Source organism: Pongo abelii, chromosome 6 (assembly GCF_028885655.2).
Source record: "Pongo abelii isolate AG06213 chromosome 6, NHGRI_mPonAbe1-v2.0_pri, whole genome shotgun sequence".
In the NCBI taxonomy this organism is placed as follows: Eukaryota; Metazoa; Chordata; class Mammalia; order Primates; family Hominidae; genus Pongo; species Pongo abelii.
In genome coordinates, this window is record NC_071991.2 from 35,109,802 (window position 1) to 35,134,144 (window position 24,343).

Consider the following 24,343-nt stretch of genomic DNA (forward strand, 5'->3'; position numbering starts at 1 on the left):
GAGATTAAGAATTGAGTTAAATGACACACAGTATATTATATAGAGTTAAATAGAGTATTGAATGAATGCACATAAATGTATACATACATATACATATGTATGTTATTAAAATTGAAACAAATCTGTTGCTCAGATTTTACAAAATCAACGGCCAGACATTATCAGGAAAGTTGATTAATTCTTAAGTTCACTGAAGAAATAAGGTTGTTTAGATTTATAGAAAGCAAATTGTTGACTTAGGTTTTTTGCTAAAAAGAGTCATTTAGCACTAGGAAAATTGCTTAATATTTTAATGGAAGAGAAATATTAGAATATCCTTTCATTTTTCAAAAGCCAATTTAAATATTGTGACAGAATACATTATACCCATGATAAAATATAATATATTTTCTCAGTTTCATCTCTAGACACTGAAAAAGGACCCAAGCCATGTACAGACCATAATTGTGAACCTTCCAAAAGACTTTTTAAGGTATGTTATGTGAGGCTGGTAAAAGGAAAAAAAAAGTTAAATGAACATGCCCCATGTGTAAGTAAGCATCCTAGCTATTTATAAAATACATTGAATCCCCACAGTTAAGGATTTCAACAATAAAAATAAAACTTTACCCGCTAATAAAAGATAAGACATTAATAGAATTTATCTTTATAAAATACTTTCAAATTTAGCCTTTTGTAATTGGTTATATGAAGAAGAATGGTTTTTCTATTTGTTTTGCCTTATTTGCTATTGCTAATTAATTTATAGTTATTATTCAGATAGAATATTGTCCATGTTACCATTGTCCATCATAAATAACAAGCAAATTTGAACCATCTTTATAATCTATTTTCATATTGCTTTGCTCCATACCCGGCATCCTGTATCTATGCTTAGGATGAAAATGATGCTATATCTTCTAGAAGCAATTTAAATTAGTTGTTTTTTACATTATACTTAATATATTGTTCATGTTCAATGAATTTATGAAAATATTTTCCTATGCCTAATTATAATTTACTGACCATAAACACATTGTAAACAGTAATATTTTTAAATGTTTGGCATATATAATTATTTACATTATAATGGTTGTAAAGTGTTTCTACTAAAGGTATAAGTATTGTATACAGAGATCAATATCCATTATTTTTGCCTAGTGAAATTGACAAGGGGATTATTTCTTAATTTGTACTCAGTAAGCCTCCTGAAATATAGTTTAAGTCAGGCATCCCTAACTCCTTGGCCACAGACTGGTACCAATCCATGGCCTGTTAGGAACCGGGCCGTACAGCAGGAGGTGAGTGGCAGGTTAGAGTGAAGCTTCACTGTGTTTATAGTCCCCCATCCCCATCACTTGCATTACTGCCTGAGATCTGCCTTCTGCTGTCAGATCAGATCAAACGCAGCATTAGATTCTTATGGGAGTGCAAACGCTACTGTGAACTGTGCATGTGAGGGATCTAGACTGTGTATTCCTTATGAGAATCTAATGCCTGATGGTCTGCCAGTGTCTCCTGTCAACCCCAGATGGGACCTTCTAGTTGCAGGAAAACAAGCTCAGAGCTTTCACTGATTTTACATTATGGTGAGTTGTATAATTATTTCATGATTTATTACAATGTAATAATAATATAAATAAAGTACACAATAAATGTAATGCCCTTGAGTCACCCTCAAACCATTCCCCACCCTCCCAGTCTGTGGAAAAATTGTCTTTCATGAAACCAGTCCCTGCTGCCAAAAAGGCTGGGAACTGCTGGTCTAAGTCATCAATTCGCATATTATATTTCCATTTAAAAAATTTTCTTAAGCATTGCCTCTCTTCCTTGGGATAGGTTTTCTTCTTTTTAACTCTTGAAATAAGATTTAGGGTTTGAGGCACCATGAAGAGAGCACTTAATCTTAATTTTCTTCTCTCAGTTTTTAATATGTGAGTACTGTGTTAAACATTAGTCAGTTATTACCTAACACATCTTTTACCCTCTACCAATCTTAAACAGTCACAGACCCTGAGCTAGGATAATTTATTTGGAAATGGGGTTGGAATGTGTGTTCAAGCATAGGGATTAGGAGTAGGGGACGGAATCTGATCCATTTTATTATTTTCCCTGATGGTGGGCTCAAGGTGATAATTGTTTGAGCTTTCTTATGTCATTTTTATTTATTCTTTTTTCTTTTACATTCAGGGGGTACATGTACAGGTTTGTTACATGGGTAAATTCCACATCGTTGGGGTTTGGTGTATAAATGATTTTGCCACCCAGATAGTGAGCATAGTAGCTGATAGGTTGTTTTTCAACCCTCACCTTCCACCCTCAAATAAGCTCTGGTGTCTGTTGTTCCTCTCTTTGTGTCCATGTGTGCTCAACGTTTAGCTCCCACTTATAAGTGACAACATGTGGTATTTGGCTTTCTGTTTCTGCATTAATTTGTTGAGGATAATGGCCTCCAGCTGCATTCATGTTGCTGCAAAGGACAGAATTTAATTCTTTTTTATGGCTGCATAGTATTCCATGGTGTATAGGTACCACATTTTCTTTATCCTGTCTACCATTGGTGGGCATCTAGGTTGATTCCATGTCTTTGCTATTGTAAATAGTGGCAGTGAACATATACATCCATGTGTCTTTATAGTAGAATGATTTATATTCCTTTGGGTATGTGCCCAGTAATGGGATTGTTGGGTCAAATTGTAGTTCTGTTTTAATTTCTTTGTGAAATTTCCAAACTGCCTCCCACAGTGGCTAAACTAATTTACATTCCCACCAGCAGTATATAAGTGTTCTTTTTCTCTATAACCTTACCAACATCAGTTATTTTCTGACTTTTTAATAATAGCCATTCTTACTGGTGTGAGATGCTATCTCATTGCAGTTTTGATTTGTTTTTCTCTCATGATTAGTGATGTGGAGCATTTTTTCATATGCTTGCTGGCTCCCTATATGTCTTCTTTTGAGAAGTGGCTGTTCATTTCCTTTGCCCTTTTGTTAATGGGGTTGTTTGTATTTTGCTTGTTGATTTAAGTACTTCATAGATTCTGGATATTAGACCTTTGTTGGATACATAGTTTGCAAAAATGTTCTCCCATTCTGTAGGTTTTCTGTTTACTGTGTTGATAGTTTCTTTTGCTGTGCAGAAGCTCTTTAGTTTAATTAGGTCCCATTTGTCTATTTTTCGTTTTGTTGCAATTGCATTTGGAGACTTCATCATGAAATCTTTGCCAAGGCCTATGTTCAGAGTGGTATGTCCTAAGCTTTCTGCTAGGGTTTTTAATAGTTTAAATCTTTAATCCATCATGAGTTGATTTTTATGTATGGTGAAATGAAGGGATGAAATTTCAGTATTTTCTACTGAAAGGCAATTTTATTGCTATGCTTTATATAGAAACTCAAAATAATTTTTAAAGCTTCCAAACGATGAAGCTTTGAGTACAAGAGGTCTGTAGTTTCATTAAGTTCATTTGTTCCTTTCCCTCCCCAAATATCTGCTGTCTGACTTTTCCTGTCCCATGGAAACTTTTTTTTTTTTAAATGCAATATGTTTATCTTTCTTTCTTCTTCAGCACAGAAGTTTCTTATTTGGCTTGTTACAGCAAAATAAAGAACAGCTGGTGCTTTTCTGTCTTGATGATAGTATAAGAACAGTATATTGGCATATGTAGAAAGAATTCAGAATTTGCAGGCAATGGTATTTTCACAAAAGCACCTTCATTTAAAAATCTGAAAAATTATTTGATGTATTTGTCTCATTGTTGGTCTCATTTCCCTTTCAACTTTAGTACCTTTTCATCTTGTGTTAGCATCTTATATGTTATTAAATACAATCTTTTGATTTTAGGAAGATTTAAGTAACTGAAATTGTCTCCAGACTACAGTAAGGCCAAATTTACTTTGGCATACTTGTCCCGGTGATGTTGTATCTAGCTTTTGAAGATTTGTTCTAAATATATTGTATTAGGCCGGGAGTGGTGGCTCAAGCCTGTAATACCAGCACTCTGGGAGGCCGAGGCAAGTGGATTACTTGAGGTCAGGAGTTCAAGACCAGCCTGCCCAACATGGAGAAACCCCATCTCTACTAAAAATAAAAAAAACAGCCGGGCGTAGTGGTAGGTGCCTGTAATCCCAGCTACTCAGGAGGCTGAGGCAGGAGAATCACTTGAGCCCGGGAGGCGAAGGTTGCAGTGAGCCAAGATCACACCACTGTACTCCAGTCTGGGCGACAAGAGTGAAACTTCGTCTCAAAAAAAAAAAGAAAAAAAAGAATAAATAAAAAATAATAACTAAATATATTTCTTAAGTGTACCATTTTCTTTCCACTCTTCTCTGTTTTGTCAGTCCTTATGCTAGTGCCATACTTTCTTCATTATCTTTTGTCAGTAGTGTTTTTAACCTCGATTTTTTGTCAAGGTTGTTCTGGATGTTCTAGGTTCTTTTCCTTTCCAAGAAAATTTAGAATCAGCTTGTATGTCAATTTTCTCAAAAAGGACTGCTTGGGTTAGGATTGGAGTTTCCTTGAAATTATCAATTTGGTGAGAAGTGCCATTTTAATAGTATTCAATCTTCCAATACATGAAAATGCTACATTTCTCTCTCTATGTTTAAAAAAATTAACATATATGATTATTTGGAGATGAATAATATATTGTCTCCTCCTTCAGAGAAGTTCATGAGAAAGTAGGAGAACCAACATATAGACAGGTTACCTTATGTATGCAATGTAGCAGTTACTGTAACAGAAATAGATAAAGGATGATAGGATAATATATAATTGATTAATTTTTTCTAGAAGTTGAAGAAGAAAAACAATGCCACTGCCATACATAGCAGATGGTATTTACTCATTCATCCATTTATTTTAAGTATGTTTGCAAGTCAAGCTATCATAGTGTCATTATATTCAAATAATTGTATAATTACTTGACTCAAGTGTTCAGTTGAAAATCAGACCAAGTGCAGCTTGATTACAACCCAGAAAATAATCTATTGAGTCTTTCATATCAGGGTCATCTCTGACATATCACTCTTAAGAAAGATGACTAATATTCCCTAATATTAAAAAAAGATTTTAATTGGGTAAAGTTTATATTGGAAAATTCATAATCCATTATTTTTATATCTCTTTATAATATTATTAATAAAAACTAGTCTTTGAAAGGAGAAATGCCATTGTCTTATGTTTTTCAAAATAGACTATTATTACCTAGAATTGGAAATAGTATAATAATAAATATAACAAGACATTTGCTACTGATGGCTTTACACAGAAATTTTATTTGCAATATATTTATATTTGTTTAATGTTGAACTTCTGTACATGCCAAAAGAACTTCATTATATGGTGGTCTCCTTCATGAGCTCTCCCATGGAAATTACCCTATTCTTTACAGTCAGAGAAATGTGATGCCTTTCTTCAATCACTGTTACATTATGCAGGTTTTTATATTCCTCTTTTTCAACTTCATACATCAAGTGACATTATAACGACTATACTGTAAAATAATTTAAATAACTATATTATAAAATAGTAGGGCTAGGGTTGGAACAGTCTTCTATGTAATAATTTTATCTCTGCAGAATTAAATATATCAATTTGAAAAAAATTATCTTCTTTTTGCATTTTTTAGTGTAAAGGTCTTATATGTCATTTGGATTAAATTTATTCCTAAGTTTTTTGTGGGGGTTTTGGATGCTATTTTAAATGGAATATTAAAAAATTCACCTGCTAGTTGTTTCAGTTTTCAGCAGATATTTTCATATTATCCTTGTATCATGCCACCTTGCTAAATTAACTTGTTAATTATAGAGTTGTTTTACAGATTACTGAGGATTTTCTATGTAATCTGTCATGTCATCTGCAAATAGAGACAGTGTTACTTCATTATTTTTATTTTTGTACATTTTATTTATGTATTCCGTTTTCTCTGAATACCTGTAATCTACAGTATAACATTGAATAGATGTGGCAAGAATGGGCGTCCTTTTCTTTCTCCTGATCCTAAAGGGGAAAGTACCATCTAGTATGATGCAAACTCTAGGTTTTCATAGATACCTTTTATCAGAATGAGGAAGTTCTCTTCTATTCCCAATTTATGGGGCGATTACATTACAAATGGGTGTTACATTTTTCAAATATTTTTTCTGATCTTGTTGAAAACAACTTATATCTGTGTTATATTTGTTAATGTGTTATTAAGGATTTATATATATAAGTTATATGTCATGTTATTTTTTGTAATGTCTTGGTCAGGTTTTGATATTTGGACTATACTGGCCTTGCAAAATGACTTGTAACTGTTTCCTTGTCTTATATTTTCTGAAAGTGTTTTTAGTTATTAGCTTACTTTCCTTAAGATGTTTGATAGAACGCACTAGTTGAAGCACTGGGTCCTGTAGTATTCTTTGTGGGTAGGTTTTCAATAAGTAATTATATCTTAAGTACATGTAGGGATATTTGGATTTTCCTGTTCATTTTGTTCACTTTTAGTGAGTTGCATGTCTCAAAAATCTCATATATTGGATCAAAATTGTCAAATTTTTCTGGCATGAAATTGCTTCTAATATTATCTGTCTGATATTTGTAAGATTTGTAGTGATTATCTCTCTTTTCTGATATGTTGAGTGATATGTGTTCTCTCTCATCTTCAGTTTTTTTTCTAATTTCCTTCTTTTTTTTTTTTTCTTTTTTGAGACGGAGTCTCACTCTGTCACCTAGGCTGGAGTGCAGTGGTGCAGTCTTGGCTCACTGCAACTTCCGCCTCCCAGGTTCAAGCGATTCTCCTGCCTCGGCCTTCTGATTCACCACCATGCCCGGCCAATTTTTGTATTTTTAGTAGAGACGGGGTTTCACCATGTTGGTCAGGCTGGTCTCAAACTGCTGACCTTGTGATCTGCCCGCCTTGGCTTTCCAAAGTGCTGGGATTACAGTCATGAGTCACCACACCCAACCCCTTCTTTCTTTTTGATTCTTGAGTTATTTAGTAGTGAGTTGCTTAATTTCCAGATTTTGGGAATTTTTCCTAATATCTTATTATCAATTTCTAGTTTAATTCTGTTTTGGTTAAAGACATACTCTGTATATTTTAAGTCCTTCTGAATTTATTCAACATGCTATCTAGCCTTGTGGAATATATTAAGTACATATTAAAATGCTCTGTAGATGCTGGGTGTGATGTTTTATAATTATCTAAAAGTGGATGATAGTGTTGTTCAGATCATCTCTGTCATGGGTTGGCAAATTTTCCTTGTGAAGGACCACGTAGTAAATATTTTAGACTTTGTGGGCAACATGGTTGTCTGTTCACTTCGCTGATTATTTCCTTTGTTGTGCAGAAGCTTTTTAGTTTAATTAAGTCCTATCTGTTTATCTTTGTTTTTGTTGCATTTGCTTTTGCATTCATCGTCATGAACTCTTTGCCTAAGCCAGTGTCTAGAAGAGTTTTCCAGTGTTATCTTGTAGAATTTTTATGGTTTCAGGTCTTAGACGTAAGTTTTTGATCCATATTGAGTTGATTTTTGTATAAGGTGAGAGATGAGGATCCAGTTTCATTCTCCTACATGTGGGTTGCCAATTATCCCTGCACCATTTGTTGAATAGGGTGTCCTTTCCTCACTTTATGTTTTTGTTTGCCTTGTTGATGATCAGGTGGCTGTAAGTATTTGGCTTTATTTCTGGGTTCTGTATTCTGTTCCATTGGTCTGCATGCCTGTTTTTATACAGTACTATGCTGTTTTGGCAACTGTAGTTCATAGTATAGTTTGAAGTCGGGTAATGTGATGACTCCAGATTTGTTTTTTTTTGTTTTGTTTTGTTTTTTGCTTAGTCTTGCTTTGGCTATGTGGGGCCTTTTTGTTGGTTCCATATAAATTTTAGGATTATTTTTTCTAGTTCTCTGAAGAATGATGATGGTATTTTGATGGGAATTGCATTGAATTTATAGGTTGTTCTTGGTAAGATGGTCATTTTGACAATATTGATTCTACTCATCCATGAGCATGGATGTGTTTCCAGTTGTTAGTGTCATCTATGATTTCTTTCAGCAGTGTTTTATAGTTTTTCCTGTAGAGATCTTTTACTTCCTTTGTTAGGTATATTCCTAAGCATTTTACTTTTTTTGCAGTTGTTATAAAAGGAGTTGAGTCCGTGATTTGATTCTCAGTTTGGTCATTGGTGGTGTACAGCAGTGCAACTGATTTGTTTACATTGGATTTTATGTCTTACATTTCCTGTCAAAGATGTGATAATTTTTTAGTAATTTTCTATAAGGTATGAGATTTAAGCTAAAGATTATTTTACTTTTTTTTTTTTTTTTTTGCCTATGGATGTCCAATTGCTCCAAAATCATTTGTTCAAATGCCATCTTTTCTCCATTAAGTAGCTTTTGTACCTTTGTTAAAATACAGTTGAGCATATTTGTGTGGGACTATTTTTGGGTTCTTTAATCTGTTTCATTGTTCTATGTCTTCTAATATCACATGGTCTTGACTACTGTAGCTATCTAGTAAGACTTACTAATGGTAGTGTTATTCATCCCATTGTATTCTTGTCAAGATTGTTTTAGCTATTTTAGGGTCATACCTTTCTATATACATTTTGAATAAGCTTGCATATGTGTACAAAAATCATTTTGGGATTTTGATAGGGATTGTGTTAAACCTATATATAATTCTGGGGAAAACTTACATTTTTACTATATTGATTCTTCCAGTCCATGAACATGATATGTCTCTACATCTTCTTAGGCCTGCTATTTCCTCTATCAGTATTTTGTAATTTTCAGTATACAGATCTTGTACGTGTTTTGGTAAGTTTGTATGTAATTATTTCCTTTTCTTTGGAGTTATTTTGAAGAATGTTATGTTTTAATTTTGGTTTTCAAATGTTCATTATTAGTATGTTCAAATGCAATTTATTTTTATGTGTTGATATAGTTTCTTGTAAACTTGATATATTCAATTATTTTAGACTTTTTTCATTTTGTTTTGTTTTACATTCTTTGGGATTTTCTATCACAATTACGTCTGCTGTAAACTGAGATAGTTTTATTGTTTCCTCTGTGTTTTATATATAGGGAGTAAGTCTCACTTGTGAGATGTTTAGGGATGGTTCTAACATGACCACAGAAATTATATTCAGAGAGATATATGAAATTAAAGGATTTTTAATACCCACCAGCCCTAGAGATAGGGGCATGGCATGGCAAGCAGGAGGCCTTGTGGTAGGAGCTTTCAGAGAGTAAGTGCAACCAAGCAAGTGGGGAGCCTGCTCGGGTAAGGGGGGTGCAGAATGAGAGACACGACTAGAGAACCACTGGGCAAATGCCTTAATCAGGGGACAGCAAGAAGGTGAACTTGTGGCAGGTTCACTGCTGGACCTGGCCATCTGGGTGGGGTGCTCACAGTCTGTTTGAGGGGATGTTGAAGTATCAGGAAAGTATTAAGTTTTAAGAATTTACAAAACATACCCAATCAGTATGTGCTTTTTTTTTTTTTTGAGACATAGTCTTGCTGTCACCCAGGCTGGAGTGCAGTGGTACAATCTCGGCTCACTGCAGCCTCCACCTAGCAGGTTCAAGTGATAATCCCGCCTCAGCCTCCCAAGCAGCTGGGATTACAGACACGTGCCACCATGCCTGGCTGATTTTTTTTTGTATTTTTAGTAATGACTTGGTTTCATCATGTTGGCCAGGCTGGTCTTGAACTCCTGACCTCAGGTTATCCACCCGGCTTGGCCTCCCAAAGTACTGCGATTACAGGCATGAGCCACTAGTGCCTGGCCCAGTATGTGTCTTCATTTAATCTTTTGCTTATTGCAAAATGAGCACTGTGCCTGACCCTGTATGTGTCTTTCTTTACTCTTTGCTTATTGCAGTGGCTAAAACATCCAGTACTGTGCTTAATAAAAGTGGTGAGGGTGGACATCTTTTCATTGTTCTCCAGCAATGGGGAAGGCATTCATCTTTTCACCATATTGTTTGTAGATGCTTTTTAGAAATCATTTTGACCATGTATACGAGGACTTATTTCTGGTTTCTGTATTCTGTTCCATTGGTCGGTTTGTCTGTCTTTATGCCAGTACCATACTGTTTTGATTACTGTAACTTTGTAGTAAGTTTTGAAATCAGAGTGTGAGTCTTTCAATTTTTCTGTTCTTTTTCAAGATTATTGGGCAAGTAAGGGTCTCATGAGATTTCATATGAGTTTGAGGTTGGGTTTTTCTATTTCTGCAAAAAAAATGGCATTGGCATTTTGATAGGGATTGTATTAAATCTATAAATAGTTTTGGGTTGTATTAACATCTTAAATGTGTTAATGCATGAAAATGTGATGTCTTTTCCTTTATTTGTATCATTTTAAGTATTTTTCAGCAATATTTTCTAATTTTCAGCATACAAGTTTTTCATATCCTTGGTTAAATTTTTTAACTAAGTGTTTTATTCTTTTTTGATGCTATTGTAAGTGTAATTGTTTTCTTAATTTCCTTTTGGTATAGTTTGTTTTTAATGTATAGGAAAACAACTGATATTTGCCTGTTGATTTACTGTCCTGCAAGTTTGCAGAAATCATTTATTGCAGTGTTGTTATGTTTTTTGGTGTGGAATCTTACAAATTTTCTGTATGTAAGATCATATCATCTGTAAACAGAGATAATTTTATTTTTTCCTATATAGTTTGGATTTATTTTATTTCATTTTCTTGCCTGATTGCTGTTCTTAGGAGTACTGGTGCTGTTTTGAAAATAAGAGGCAAAATCAGGCATCTTCATCTTATTTGTAATCTTAGTGGGAAAGCTTTCAGTCTTACAATATTGAGTATGATGTTAGTGGTGGACTTTTGTTATATGGCCTTTATTATGTTGAAGTAGTTTTCTTTTATTCTGAAGTTTTTTTAGTGTTTTATTATGAAAGTGCATTAATTTTTAAAAAATACCTTTTCTACATCAGTTGAAAAATAGGTAGTTTTTCCTTCATTCTGTTGTGATGTATTACACTGATTGATTTTTGTATGTTGAAACATCTTATCATTTCAGCAATAATCATTCTTGGTCATGGCGTACAATAATTCTTTTAATGTGCTGTTGGATTCTGCTTTGTTGAGAGTTTTCTATCTCAGTATTCCTCAGGGATATTCATTCATGGTTTTCTTTTCATGTAGTCTTTGTCTTGCCTTGGATTAGGGCAGTATTGGCCTCATAGAATGAGTCTAGAGGTTTCTGTCTTCTACAGTTTTTAAGAGTTTAGGAAGATTGATTTTAATTCTTCTCTAAATGATCAGTGACATTGCTACCGATAAAGCCATCTGGTTCTGGGCTTTTCTTTGTTGGAAAGTTTTTGGTTACTGATTCAATTTCCTTACTAGTTACAGGTCTACTCAGATAAAGCCATCTGGTTCTGGGCTTTTCTTTGTTGGAAAGTTTTTGGTTACTGATTCAATTTCCTTACTAGTTACAGGTCTACTCAGATAAAGCCATCTGGTTCTGGGCTTTTCTTTGTTGGAAAGTTTTTGGTTACTGATTCAATTTCCTTACCAGTTACAGGTCTACTCAGGCTTTCTGTTTCTTTATGATGGAGGCTTTGTAGGTTGTATGTTTCTAGGACTTTGTCCATTTCATTTAGGTTATCCAATTTGTTGACATACTTTTTCTGTCAGTCCATTTGGAATGCTATAAAAATACCTTAGAAAGGGTAATTTATAAATAATAGAAATTTATTTCTCACAGTTCTGGAGTCTAGAAATGCCAAGCTCAAGGCTTCAGCAGAGGCTTGCTGAGGGCTCACTGTCTGTTTCATAGATAGTGCCTTCTCTTGGTTGGTTCTCACATAGCAGAAGGAACAACAGCTCCCTTCAGCCTCTTTTATTAGGGCACTAATCCCATTCATGAGGATCCTGCTCTCATGACTTAATCACCTCCCAAAGGCCCTACCTTGGCATTTAAGTTTCAACATATGAATTTTTGGGGGACACATTCAGACCATAGTGCAATTGTTTATAATATTCTCTTATTTTTTTTTTTACTTTCTGTAAAATGGGTTGTACTTTCTTCACTTTCAGTTCTGATTTTAGTTTTCTTCTCCCTTTATCTTAGGTAATCTAGCTAAACGTTTATCAGTTTTGTTGATCTTTCAAAGAAGCAATTCTTGTTTTGGTTAGTTTTCTGAATTTTTCTATCCTCTATTTCGTTTATCTCTGCTCTAATCTTTTGAATTATTTTCCTTTTGCTATATATAGGTGTAAATTGTTCTTTTTCTAATTCTCTAGGTTGTAAAGATAGGTTGATTTGAAATGTTTATCCCTTGTGTAAGCATTTATAGCTGTAAGTTTCCTTCTAAACACTGCTTTAACTGAATCCCACAAATTTCCCTTGTGCTTTCTTCTCTGACCCTTTCGTGTTTAGGGATATCTTGTTTAATCAATATATGTGGATTTTCCAGTATTTAATTTAATCATATTAAATTAGAAATGGAAAATTGATTGGAAAAGATACTTTGTATTATTTCAACCTTTTACATTATAAATATTTGTTTTGTGGCTTTACATATGGTCTCCCCTGGAGAATGTTCCATGTGCACTTTAGGAAAAAGTATTTTGTCATATTGGGTGGAGTGTTCTGTGCGTCTTTTAGGTCTTGTTGATCTGTGGTATTGTTCAGGTTCTCTATTGACATACTGATCTTCTTTATGGTTGTTGTGTCCATTATTAAAAGTGGGGTATTTTTGTTATGTATTTCTCTCTTCAATTCTGTCCATATTTGCTCCATATCTTTAGGCATTCTCATGTTTGGTGTATATATATTTATGATTATTATAGCTTCTTGTTGAATTGGCCCTTTCATCATTATATAATGCTATGTCTCCTGTAACCATTTTTTGACTTGTCTTTTTTCTGATATTAATATGCTCTTTTTGAATACTATTTTCCAAGGAATATCTTTTTTCATCCTCTCACTTCAACCTGTATGTATTTTTAAATCTAAAGTGAATTTCTTATAGAAAGCATATAGTTAGAACCTGATATTAATGTAGGCAAAACACACACACACACACACACACACACACACACACACACATATATATAGTTATGAAGTTTAACTCATTTATATTTAATGTAATTACTATTAGGGAAGAACTTACTATTGACATTTTGGGGTTTTTCTGTATGTCTTAGAGCTTTTTTGCCCTCTTTTCCTCCCTTACTCTCTTCCTTTTTGTGTAGTTGATCTCCCATAGTGGCATGCTTTGTTTCCCTTCTCATTTCTTTTTGTGTATATTGTATAGATATTGTATTTGTGATTGCCTGGGGCATTAGATAGAACATCTTAAAGTTATAACAATCCATTTTAAACTGATAACAACTTAATGTCAGTCACGTGCAAAATCTATACTCCTTTACAGCTCTGCACCTTCCCATATTTTGATGTCACAAATTACAATTTCATATTCTGTGTGTCCATTAATATAAATTTATGCTTTTGGTTTTTAAATCTTTTAAGAGTTAAAAATTGACTTACAAACCAAAATTACAACAATGCAGGGTTTTATACTTTTCTACATATTTTTGTTTACAGAATTACTTTATATTTTTATAAGACTTTGATTTATTCTCTAGAGAACTTTCATTCCAAGTAGACACATTCTGCTGGTGGTAATGAACTTCCTCAGTTGTTGTTTATCTGAAAATACTCTAATTTCTCCTCCATTCTTTGAAGGACAGTTTTGTTATATATATAATTTACAGTTGACAGCATTTAAAATTTTTTTAGCACTTGAAATATATCATCCTACTATCTTCTGGCCTCCATGGTTTCACTAAGAAATCAGTCAATGATCTTACAGAGTTTCTCTGGTGTGTGACAAGTCAGGTTTCTCTTGCCTTTTTTTTTTAAAATGATTCAGTTGTTTTCTTTGACAGTTTAATGATAACTTCTGCTTATATCGTATCTTTAAATTATTCCTACTTAGCATTCACTGAGCTTTATGTATTTGTGTGGCCATTTCTGTCTGTATAAATTTGGAAAATTTTCAGCCATTATTTATTTAAATAAACTCTCTGCCCTTTTCTCTCTCTCCACCTTGGATTCCCATAATGCTTATGCTGATCAACTTGACATGGTATTTCACATATCGCTTAGGTTCTATTCATATTTCTTCATATTTTATTCTTTTTCCTCCACAGATGCTAATTTCAAATGACCTGTTTTCAAGTTGACTGATTGTTTCCTCTGCCTCATTGGTTCTGCTGTTGAATCTCTATAGCAATTAATTTTTCACTTCAGTTATTGTACTTGTAACCTCCAGAATTTCTGTTTGGTTTTATTATTTCTGTCTATTTGTAGATTGTATTAGGGTTTTCCAGAGGGACAGAACCAATAGGATATATGTATCTATAATAGGGAGTTTATTAGGGAAGATTGGCTCACAGAATTACAAGGCAAAATCCAGTGGAAGGCTCTCTGCAAGCTGGGGAAAGACAGAAGCCAGTAGTGGCTCAGTCCTAGAATGAAAGACTCAAAACCAGGGAGGCCTACAATGTAGCCCTCAGTCCGAGGCCAAAGGCCTGAGAGTTCCTGGAAGACTGCTGTTGCAGGTCCCAGTCCCTGAGTCCAAAGGCTGAAAAACCTGGAGTTTGACATCCCAGGGCAGGAGGAAAGGAGGCAAGCACCTGGCATGGGAATAAAAAAAAAAGAGAGCTAGAGGACTCAGCAAGCAAACTTATCCCACTTTCTTCCACCTGCTTTGTTCTAGCTGTGGTGGCAGCTGAACAAGGTGCAACCCACTTTAAGGATGGGTATTCCTCTCCAGGTCCCCTGACTCACATGTCAGTCTCTGCTGGCAACACCCTCACAGACACACCCAGAAAAATGCTTCACCGGCCATCTAGGCATCCCTCAATGCAGACATGCTCACGTTATTATTATTATTCTAATTTTGTTCATAAACTGCTTTCCTGATTTTGTTCATCTATCCATGTTCTCTTTTATGTAATTAAGCATATTTAGGGAAATTTGTAAAAATTGTCAGTTCAGTAAGAGATGTGTGTTTTTTAGGGTTGGTTTCTGAAGATTTATTTTTATCTGTGGAATGTGCCGTTTTTTTCCTGTTTCTTTATATACTTTGTAAACATTTGTTGAAATTTGAGTGTTTAACAAATAGCCACTTTTCCTTGTCTCTGTGTCTTAGTGCGGAGAAGTGCTTCCCCAATTACTCCATTATATGAGTTCTGGGTCCCTTCAAACTTTTTCTGCAGTTCTAGCGCACCACATCACCTGCCTTTGCTGTCAGTGGCCTCCAATCTGGTATCCAAACTATGCCACTGTTTCCATCAGCTCTCCAAGTCAAGTGAGACAGAAATTAGTCTCTCAAGTAGTTCCCCAGACCAGCTAGAATGCTGTAAGCACATTCCATACCTTTTCTTCTCTCTCTATGGAGGAATGAAGAATTGGGCATCCTCACTTCAACTGCACTGTGCTGTGCCACTGGAGGTGAGGTGGGATAGTCCGAGATAGAGTGAGCAAAATGTAATGACATTTTCTCCTCTTCTAATTGCAGCTCTTTCCTGGTCAAGCATTAAAGTTAGGTTCTGCAGCTTCTTAGCTAGTATCCAGAGTTCTTACAAAGCCATTTAAATCCATATATTATTGTTTATTCAGGGTTTCCATGGGGGAAAAAGAACATGAAACTTCCTAGTCTGCTGTCTTGTTGATGTTACTTCACGTGGAATTTTTATTTCACTTTCAAATCAAATTAGAGTCCAGAAGAATCAATCATGATAATACTATGTTAACAGTATATTTGTGTATTTCCCATACCATTTTCAGTACTAGTATGTCTTTTAGGGTTTTTCCTACAAAACAAGTAGGGAATTATTAGGAAATTGTGTCTGTAGAATAATTTCTGTTTTAGCTTTGGAATAACACATTGCATTTTTGCATGGACGAAAACATACAGTAACTTTTACCCTTAGTTTTAGATTTTTTGGTAGCATAACAATCATTTTATCAATAAATGTTTTATCCCAAATACTGTGATTTTTACCTTGTTGGGTGCTGGGAATTTTGATATTCTTATAAATGTTCCTGAGCTTTGTTCTGGAATACAAGTTATTTGGAAAACAGCTTGATTCATTCAAGTATTGCTTTTATGACTTCTAAAGTAGGATCTGAGCAGTGTGTTTAATCTAGATCTAATTATTCCTTACTTCTAAGGCAAGACCTTTATGCTTTAGAAGTCCTGTGAATGTTCAGCTTTTCTATTCTGGTAGTATTAAGAAGTAGCATTTCTGACCTGGTATTATCTTAAGATACTTTATCCTTCTGGGTAGTTCTTTTTAGGTCTTGGGAAGATTCTGTACATATGCTGATGAATACTCAGCTAAATACATGAGAATGAGCTGGGTGTGGTGGCTAATAACTGTAATCTAAGCACCTTGGGGAAGTTGAGGCAGAGGAGTTGCTAGAGCCCAGGAGTTCAAGACTAGCCGGGGAAACATAATGAGACCCTGTCTGATATGATTTGGCTGTGTTCCCACCCACATCTCACCTTAAATTGTAATAATCTCCACATGTCAAGGGCAGGGCCGGGTGGAGATAATTGGATCATGGGGGTGGTATTTCCCATACTGTTCTCATGGTAGTGAATAAGTCTCATGACATTTGATTGTTTTATAAGTGAGAGTTCCCCTGCACAAGCTCTCTTGCCTGCTGCCATGTAAGACATAATTTGGCTCCTCATTCGCCTTCCACCGTGATTGTAAGGCCCCCCTAGCCATGTGGAACTGTGAGTCAGTTAAACCTCTTTCCTTTATAAATTACCCAGTCTCAGGCATGTCATTATTAGCAGTGTGAGAACAGACTAATACACTGTCTCTACAAAAAATTAAAAATTAGCCAGGTGTGGTAGTGTGTGTGCTTGTAGTCCCAGCTATTTAGGAGGCTGCCTCGGTTGTGCCACTGCATTGCAGCCTGGGTGACAGAGCAAGACCTATCTAAAAAAAATACATGCATACATTCATACAAAATAAATATTAATACTTGAGGATAACCCTCACAGTTCTGAGGGCTCACTCTATGCAGCTCTCTCTTCTCTTTTTTACATTTTACTACTAACAATAGTCATGTTGGCATTCCCAGATTCTAATTTCCATCTTTTCAAGTCAGGGGTCCTCCTGGGTTTCCCATCATTACCACAGCTAAAACTTGTTCAAGGTAGTAAGGTAAAGTATTCAGACACCTCACCTCATCTGTTTTGTGCTCTTTAGGAATGGGTTATTCTCCTTCATTGCAAGATGCCCAGTGTGTGTCTTATAAACTATTGTTTCATATATTTTGTCTGTTTTTTGTTTTTATCAAGTGGCAGTCCCTGTTACTCATTCTTGGCCAGAGGCAGAAGTTCTCAGTAATTTTATGTTCCTCTCATTACCAGATACAAAAAAGAGGAACAGGTTTTCTTAAGTTTTCTTCCCCCACCTATATGTATAACAAATGAAAAACTGATGGGAGTGGAAAGAATGAGGAAAAGATGTTCAATTATTTCTTCCTTATATTGTTTAAAGTTTTTGTCTCCAAGCATTAAAAAGCCTCCAGGAGAAAATTTTAGGTTTCTGTCATAGCAAATACTGTACAACTCGTAAGGTGAGGTTCTTTGAAGTCTCTGATTTTATCACGGTAAAATTTTGTAGAACTTCCCCAGAAGTTTCATGTTCTTCACTTCTGCACAATAAGATGAAAGATTAGTTTATTAGTTTGCTAGGGCTGCTGTAGCCTATAACATAGACCAGGAAGCTTAAACAGCATAAATTTATAGTCTCACAGTCCTGGATGCTAGAAGAGCATGATCAGTGTGTTGGCAGGGTTGGTTTCTGCCAAGGGCCTGTCTATTTGGCATGCAGATGGCCATGTCTTCACATGGTCTTTCCTCTTTGTATGTGTGTCTGTGTCCTTAACTCCTCTTCTTATGAGAAGACCAGTCATTAAATTAGGGCCTACTCTAATGGCCTCATTTTACCCTAATTACCTCTTAAAAGGTCCTATCTTTAAAGGCCTATATCTTTTGCATATCTCCAAATACCATTACATTCTGAGGTACTGGGTGTTAGGACTTCAACATATGAATGTAGGGGTGGGGGCATGAATCAGCTCATTGCAGCTTGGGTCATCAAAATATAAAGAACAATTTATAGGTTTTTTATTTATTTTTTATTCCATACAAAATACTATAATGCTGAGCATCATTCAAATACTACCTGTACCGCTTCTGGATGGTGAATGAAGCTGAGATTTGCTGGGTTAATGCAGTATACTTTGTAGTGAGATGGGTATAAAGAAGTTTTGCTTTCAGTCCAACGTTACTGGAGAACAGGTAGCAAGATAGGGAGACCTGCATTGGAGGTCATCAGATGCTTTCATTGCTTTTCCTTAAAATAGAAGTTATGGACCTTCTCTTATATTATTTGATACTTTTAATTGCAGATCTCTACTTAATAGGAATATAAATCAAGTTGGTGTAGTCATCAAAAAATTCTTTAAACAAGTGCTTTATTCATCAAGTATTAAATTTTCTTTTCTCTCAGAGTATTTAATTGACCCTGGGAAAGGGACATACATGTCTAATAATTTCTTTAAGAAAAATGATCAACATCTATTTCCTTGGGAATGAGAAATCATCACAAAACATATTTGATTCTTATTTATTGACAGCTTTGCAATTAATTACTAAGGCTTAAAATTAGAATATTAAAATTCAAATATGTATTTTTATATCCTCATTTTTGACTACTTTTATTTGTACAGTTTTCATAGTAGTTACTTTATAAATTATAATATCTATACATACCTTATCACAGTCTACTGGTATAGATATTTTACCACTTTAAAAATAAAGTGTAGAAGTCTTACATCTATTTACTTCTATCTACCCTCCCTATTAAAAAAAATAACTAATTTCCTCTGTGTACATCAAGCACATCAGGTGGGGTTATAATTTTTGCTTCAAAATTTGGTGAGAAGAAAGATAGATTATTATCCTGTGGTTTTTATGTGTCAACTTGACTGGGCTAAAGGATGCCCAGTTGTAGCTGGTACACCATTATTTCTGGTGTGTGTAGAAAGGTATTTCTGAAAGTGATTAGCATTTGAATTGTTCGACTGAGTAAAGATTACACTCACTAATGTAGGTGGGCACCATCCACTCCACTGAGAACTTGAATAGAACAAAATAGAAGAAGAAGGGAGGATTTGTTTCTGTTTGAGCTGGAACATCCATCTTCTCCTTCCCTCAAACATTAGTGCTCCTGATTCTTAGGCCTTAGGACTTGGATTGGGACTTAGACCATCATCCTTTTGTTCTCAGACCTTTGGACTTGTATTGGAATTTACACCACTGGCTTTTCTGGTTCTCCAGCCTGCAGATGGTAAAGTGTGGGACTTCTTGTCCTTCATAATTGCATGAACAAATTCCCATAGTAAATCTTGGAGATCTACTCCTTGTATTATACATATGAAATAATATTATACTGACTACAACTGGGCATTCTTTGGTGCAGTCAGCTTGACACATAAAAATCACAGGATAATAGACTCTCTCCTCACCAGCTTTTGAAGCAAAAATTATAACACCACCACGTTTTATATATATATGATATATATAGTATATATATATACATACACACACATATATATAAATATATATACAGACACACATGCATATATATACATATACAGACACACATGCATATATATACATATATATGGAGATTTATTATAGGAATTGGAGAGTTATTATATACATGTGTGTCTGTGTATGTATGTATATGCAGCAGGTTGAGTATCCCTTACCCAAAATGCTTGGGACCAGAAGTGTTTTGGGTTTTGGATTTTTTCAGGTTTGGGAATATTTATGTTAAAATTACCAGTTCAGCATTCCTAACTCAAAAATACAAAGTTCAAAAATGCGACGATGAGCTTCTTGCCAGGACTCAAAAAGTTTTGGATTTTGAACCATTTCAGATTTCAAATTTTCAAATTAGAGATGCTCAACCTGTGTGTGTGTGTTTGTGTTTGTGTGCATTTGTGTGTGGTGTGCACGCACATACACTATCCTATTTCTCTGAAGAGTGGTTCTAGAGGAACAGATTTTTAAGGGTAAGTTTTCTGAAATAGTTCTGGAGTTTCTGGAATTGGCTCTCTAGTCTTACCAGATTTAATGATACGAATTACTCTGATTCTCATATTAAAGAGAGCACTGAGAGTCTGCAGCGGGAAGTATTTATTGAGATGTGAAAATTATGTACCGTGGATACTTGTAGTCAACCACTTATAAGAAGCAAGGAGCCTGGTGACTCTGAACATTTTTGAAAATTTATGGAATTCAGTGATATTTCTTATTTTTTCCTAATGTCACTGGACAAAATAGTAAAAGGAAAGGGTTAGCTCAGATATTTGAATTTCCAGCTCAAGTATCACATAAATGGCTTCAGACATTCCAGGTGTGCCCTGAAGGGGAGAGTTTTATCTCCTATAGCTGCAGGGCTGAAAATCAATTGCAGGACCCCATCCTGTGACTGGCCAAATTACAAAGCAAATTGAAGTCTCAGCTTCACAGGGTATCTACTGTTAAAATAAGGGCATTTAGGCCAGGTGCGGTGGCTCATGCCTGTAATCCCAGCACTTTGGGAGACTGTGGTGGGTGGATCACGAAGTCAGGAGTTCGAGACCAGCCTGGCCAATATGGTGAAACCTTGTCTCTACTAAAAATACAAAAATTAGCTGGACATGGTGGTGTGTGCCTGTAGTCCTAGCTGCTTGGGAGGCTGAGGCAGGAGAATTGCTTGAACCCAGGAGGCAGAGGTTGCAGTGAGCTGAGATCACGCCACTGTACTCCAGCCTGGACGGCAGAGTGAGACTCTGTCTCAAAAATAAATAAATAAATAAATAAGTAAAGACATTTAATTGAGAAAGAATGGGATCCTTTAAGGTGGGATGGGGACATTTTGCAAGCCCCTGATGAAATTGAAAATATCGAGCCCCTAAATTCTGATGAGTCTTCTTTGCCAGCACAAGTGGCTTCTCTAACCACAGTGAAAGTGGCTTCTTCAGCCCTAATGACAGTGGTGTTCCACCTACAGTGGGGCATCCCTTCCAATGGTAGTATCTGCCTTTCCACTTCTCTCTGAGGTGATCAATCCTACATTGCCTGAGGACATGGTAATGGCTTCCCCCGAGGCAGTTGCCATGCAAGAAAATGCTGATTTTCGTCAGGAAACAACACTAATACCTCCCTTTACTTCTAGACCTCTAATTGGATTCAAGTCCTAGAAGACCCTTAAAGGTGAAGCACAAAGTGTGACCAATGAGGGAGGTGGCCATACTTCAGAATAACTACTTAAGTTTTCTAATTTATGCAAGTGAAATCTAAGGAAAATGTGTGTGAATGAATGTTAGAGCTATGGGGTATTAGATGTTAAAGGTGGATCAGGCCATATTTACTGATAAGGGCTCACTAAGCAGACATTCTGCAGTTAATATCGCAGCTCATGGAGTTAGAAGGGGCCTAACAGTTTGGTTGATTAGCTGAAACATGGGTCAAAATATGGCTGGCTCACTGTAAGTGAATTAGAAATGCCTGATCTGTCTTGGTTAATGAGACAAAGGATTTCAAAGGTTTAGGGAGACTGGAATGCTAAAGTCAATTTGTGATTTAAGACCTACTCACTCACATTGGTAGGGCTCAGAAGACATATCTTTCACCAATGCTATGAAAAATAAATATGGGAGCAGAGCCCAGCATCCTTGAAGAACTCAATAGTTAATTGCTCTTCTGTGTAGGCCAGACTTTACAGTGGGAAACACAGTCAATCAATTGGAAGCCTAAATGCAACGGAAGTAATTGGATTCAGAGTTAATAGTAATTTAGCAGAGACTAAGTGAGAAACTCAACCACCAAAGGCAAGGTGGGCATAGTAACCCTAAGGGACAGCAGATTCAAGGCAGCCATCAGCATAGTCTGACATATGCAGACCTATGGCATTGGCTAGTTAATGATGGTGCTCCTAGAAGTGAAATAGATGAGACACCTACTAAATTGCTACTTGATCTGTTTAGGTAGAAAAGTTCCAGGTCAAATGAACAAAGTCTAACTCATAAAATAAAAGCAGAAGATCAAGTCACCTCAATCAGTTCCTAGGCTTGAACCAGTTTACAGACTCAGACCACCTTGAATTGGTGGCTGGATCCCCTTGTGAAAAGACCCTAGTAAACAACCAAAAATTTATACTGTTAATCTTTCTCCCAGCCTTCCCTAATGGGACTTAATGACCTTTTACTAGGGTAACTGTGTATTGGGGAAAAGGAAATAATCAGGTCTTCCAGGGACTCATGGACTTGACTCTGAACTGACATTGATTCCAAGACTCAAAATGTCCCTGTGGCCCTCCAGTCAGAGTAAGGATGTGTGGAGGTCGGGTAGTCAGTAGAGTTTTAGTTCAGGTCCATCTCATGGTAGTTCCATGGGTCCCCAACCCCATCCTATGGTTACTTCCCCAGTTCCAGTTGCATAATTGGAACAGACATATTTAGCAGCTGGGAGAACCCCTGCAAAGTCTTGTGACCCATGGAGTGAGGGCTATTATGGTGAGAAAAGCCAAGTGAAAGCCATTAGAGCTGCCATTATCAGGAAAATAGAAAGTCTTTAATGCATAATATTTGTACATATTGACGGAATACATGTAATATATTATTAAATGTATAGAATGCATAATGATCAAGTCAGGACATTTACAATATCCATCACCTCGAGCATTTATTAATTTAATGTGTGGAAGTACTTGAAGTCCTTTTTGAAATATAAAATGCATTGTTGTTAACTATAGTCACCCTACTTTGCCATGGAACATTAGAATTTGTTCCTTCTGTCTAACTTTATGTTTGTATCCATTAATGAACCCCTCTTCACTGCCCGCCCCCACACCCTCTTCCCACCTTCTGGTAACTGTCATTCTACTTTCTACCTCCTTGAGAACAACTTTTTCGTTCCCACATATGAATGAGAACATGTGATATTTGTCTTCTGTGACTGGCTTGTTTCACGTAACATAATGGTCTCCAGTTTTATTCATGTTGTTGCAAATCACAGGATTTCATTCTTTTTATGGCCAAATAGTATTCCATTATGTATATATACCACAGGAAAATAGTAAATTAAAGCAATGCTGCATTCTTGGGAGGATTGCAGAGATTACTGCCGTCATCAAGGACTTAAAAGATGCAGATGTGGTGATCCGCATTTATCTCTCCTATTTGGCCTGTGCAGAAAATGGATAAATCTTGGAGAATGACTGTGGATTATTTTAAGGTTAACCAAGTGGTGATTCCAGTTGCAGCTGTTATACCAAATGTGGTTTTACTGCTTGGGCGGATTACAACATCTCCTGGTACCTGATCTGTAGCTGTTGATCTGACAGATACCTTTTTTCCATCCCTGTCCATAAGGCCCACCAGAAGCAGTTTGTTTTCAGCTGAGAAAACCACCAATACACCCTCAGTGTCCTGCCTCAGAAGAATATCAGCTCCCCAGCTCTATGTCATAATTTGGTTGTCAGAGACCTTGATCACCTTTCCCTTTCACAAGATATCACGCTGGTCCATTATGATGACATTATGCTAAGTGGAGATATTGAGTGAGAAGTAGCAACTACTTTAGACTTATTGATAAGACATTTTATGTGTCAGAGAGTGAGAAATAAATCTGATTAAAATTTGGGGACCTTCTATCTCAGTGAAATTTCAAGGGGTTCAATGGTATGAGGCCTCTTGAGATAACACTTATAGGTTGAAGGGTATGTTGTTGCATCTGGGTCCTCCTTCCATCAAAAAATGGGTACAATGCCTAGGAGGCTTATTTATATTTTAGAGGCAACATATTCCTCATTTGGGTATGTTACTCTGGCACATTTACATAGTCACCTGATAGCTGCTAGGTTTGATGGGCCCAGAACAAGAGAAATGGATCTACAACAGGTCTAGGCTGTTGTACAAGCTTATGTGCCATGTAGGCCATATGATCCAGCAAATCCGATGGTGGTTGAAGTATCAGTGGCTGATAAGGATGCTGCTTGGAGCCCTTGACAGGCCCTAATATATGAGTCATATCACAGGCCTTTAGAATTTTGGAGGAAGGCCCTGACATCTGCCGATAATTACTCTCCTTCGGAGAGACAACTTCTTCTACAGGGCCTTAGGAAATATTGAATGCTTAACCATGGTCCACCAGGTTACCATGTGACCTGAGCTACCCATCATGAACTGGGTGTTATTTAACCCACTAAGCCATAAAGTTGATCATGCACAGCAACACTGTTAGCAGGTGGAGGTGGT

The 24,343-nt window shown here is 35.9% G+C and overlaps 1 protein-coding gene across 3 annotated transcripts in view; it reads left to right on the top strand.

Moving 5' to 3' along the window:
* ZPBP (zona pellucida binding protein) overlaps positions 1-24,343 on the top strand; it is a 141,562-nt gene that overhangs the window by 71,855 nt on the left and 45,364 nt on the right. For all 3 annotated transcript variants that reach the window (XM_024249912.2, XM_054559195.1, XM_024249913.2), the window contains one exon: positions 396-472. In XM_024249912.2, coding sequence (XP_024105680.1) covers positions 396-472 — 77 coding nt within the window. The remainder of the gene's footprint in view (positions 1-395; positions 473-24,343) is intronic.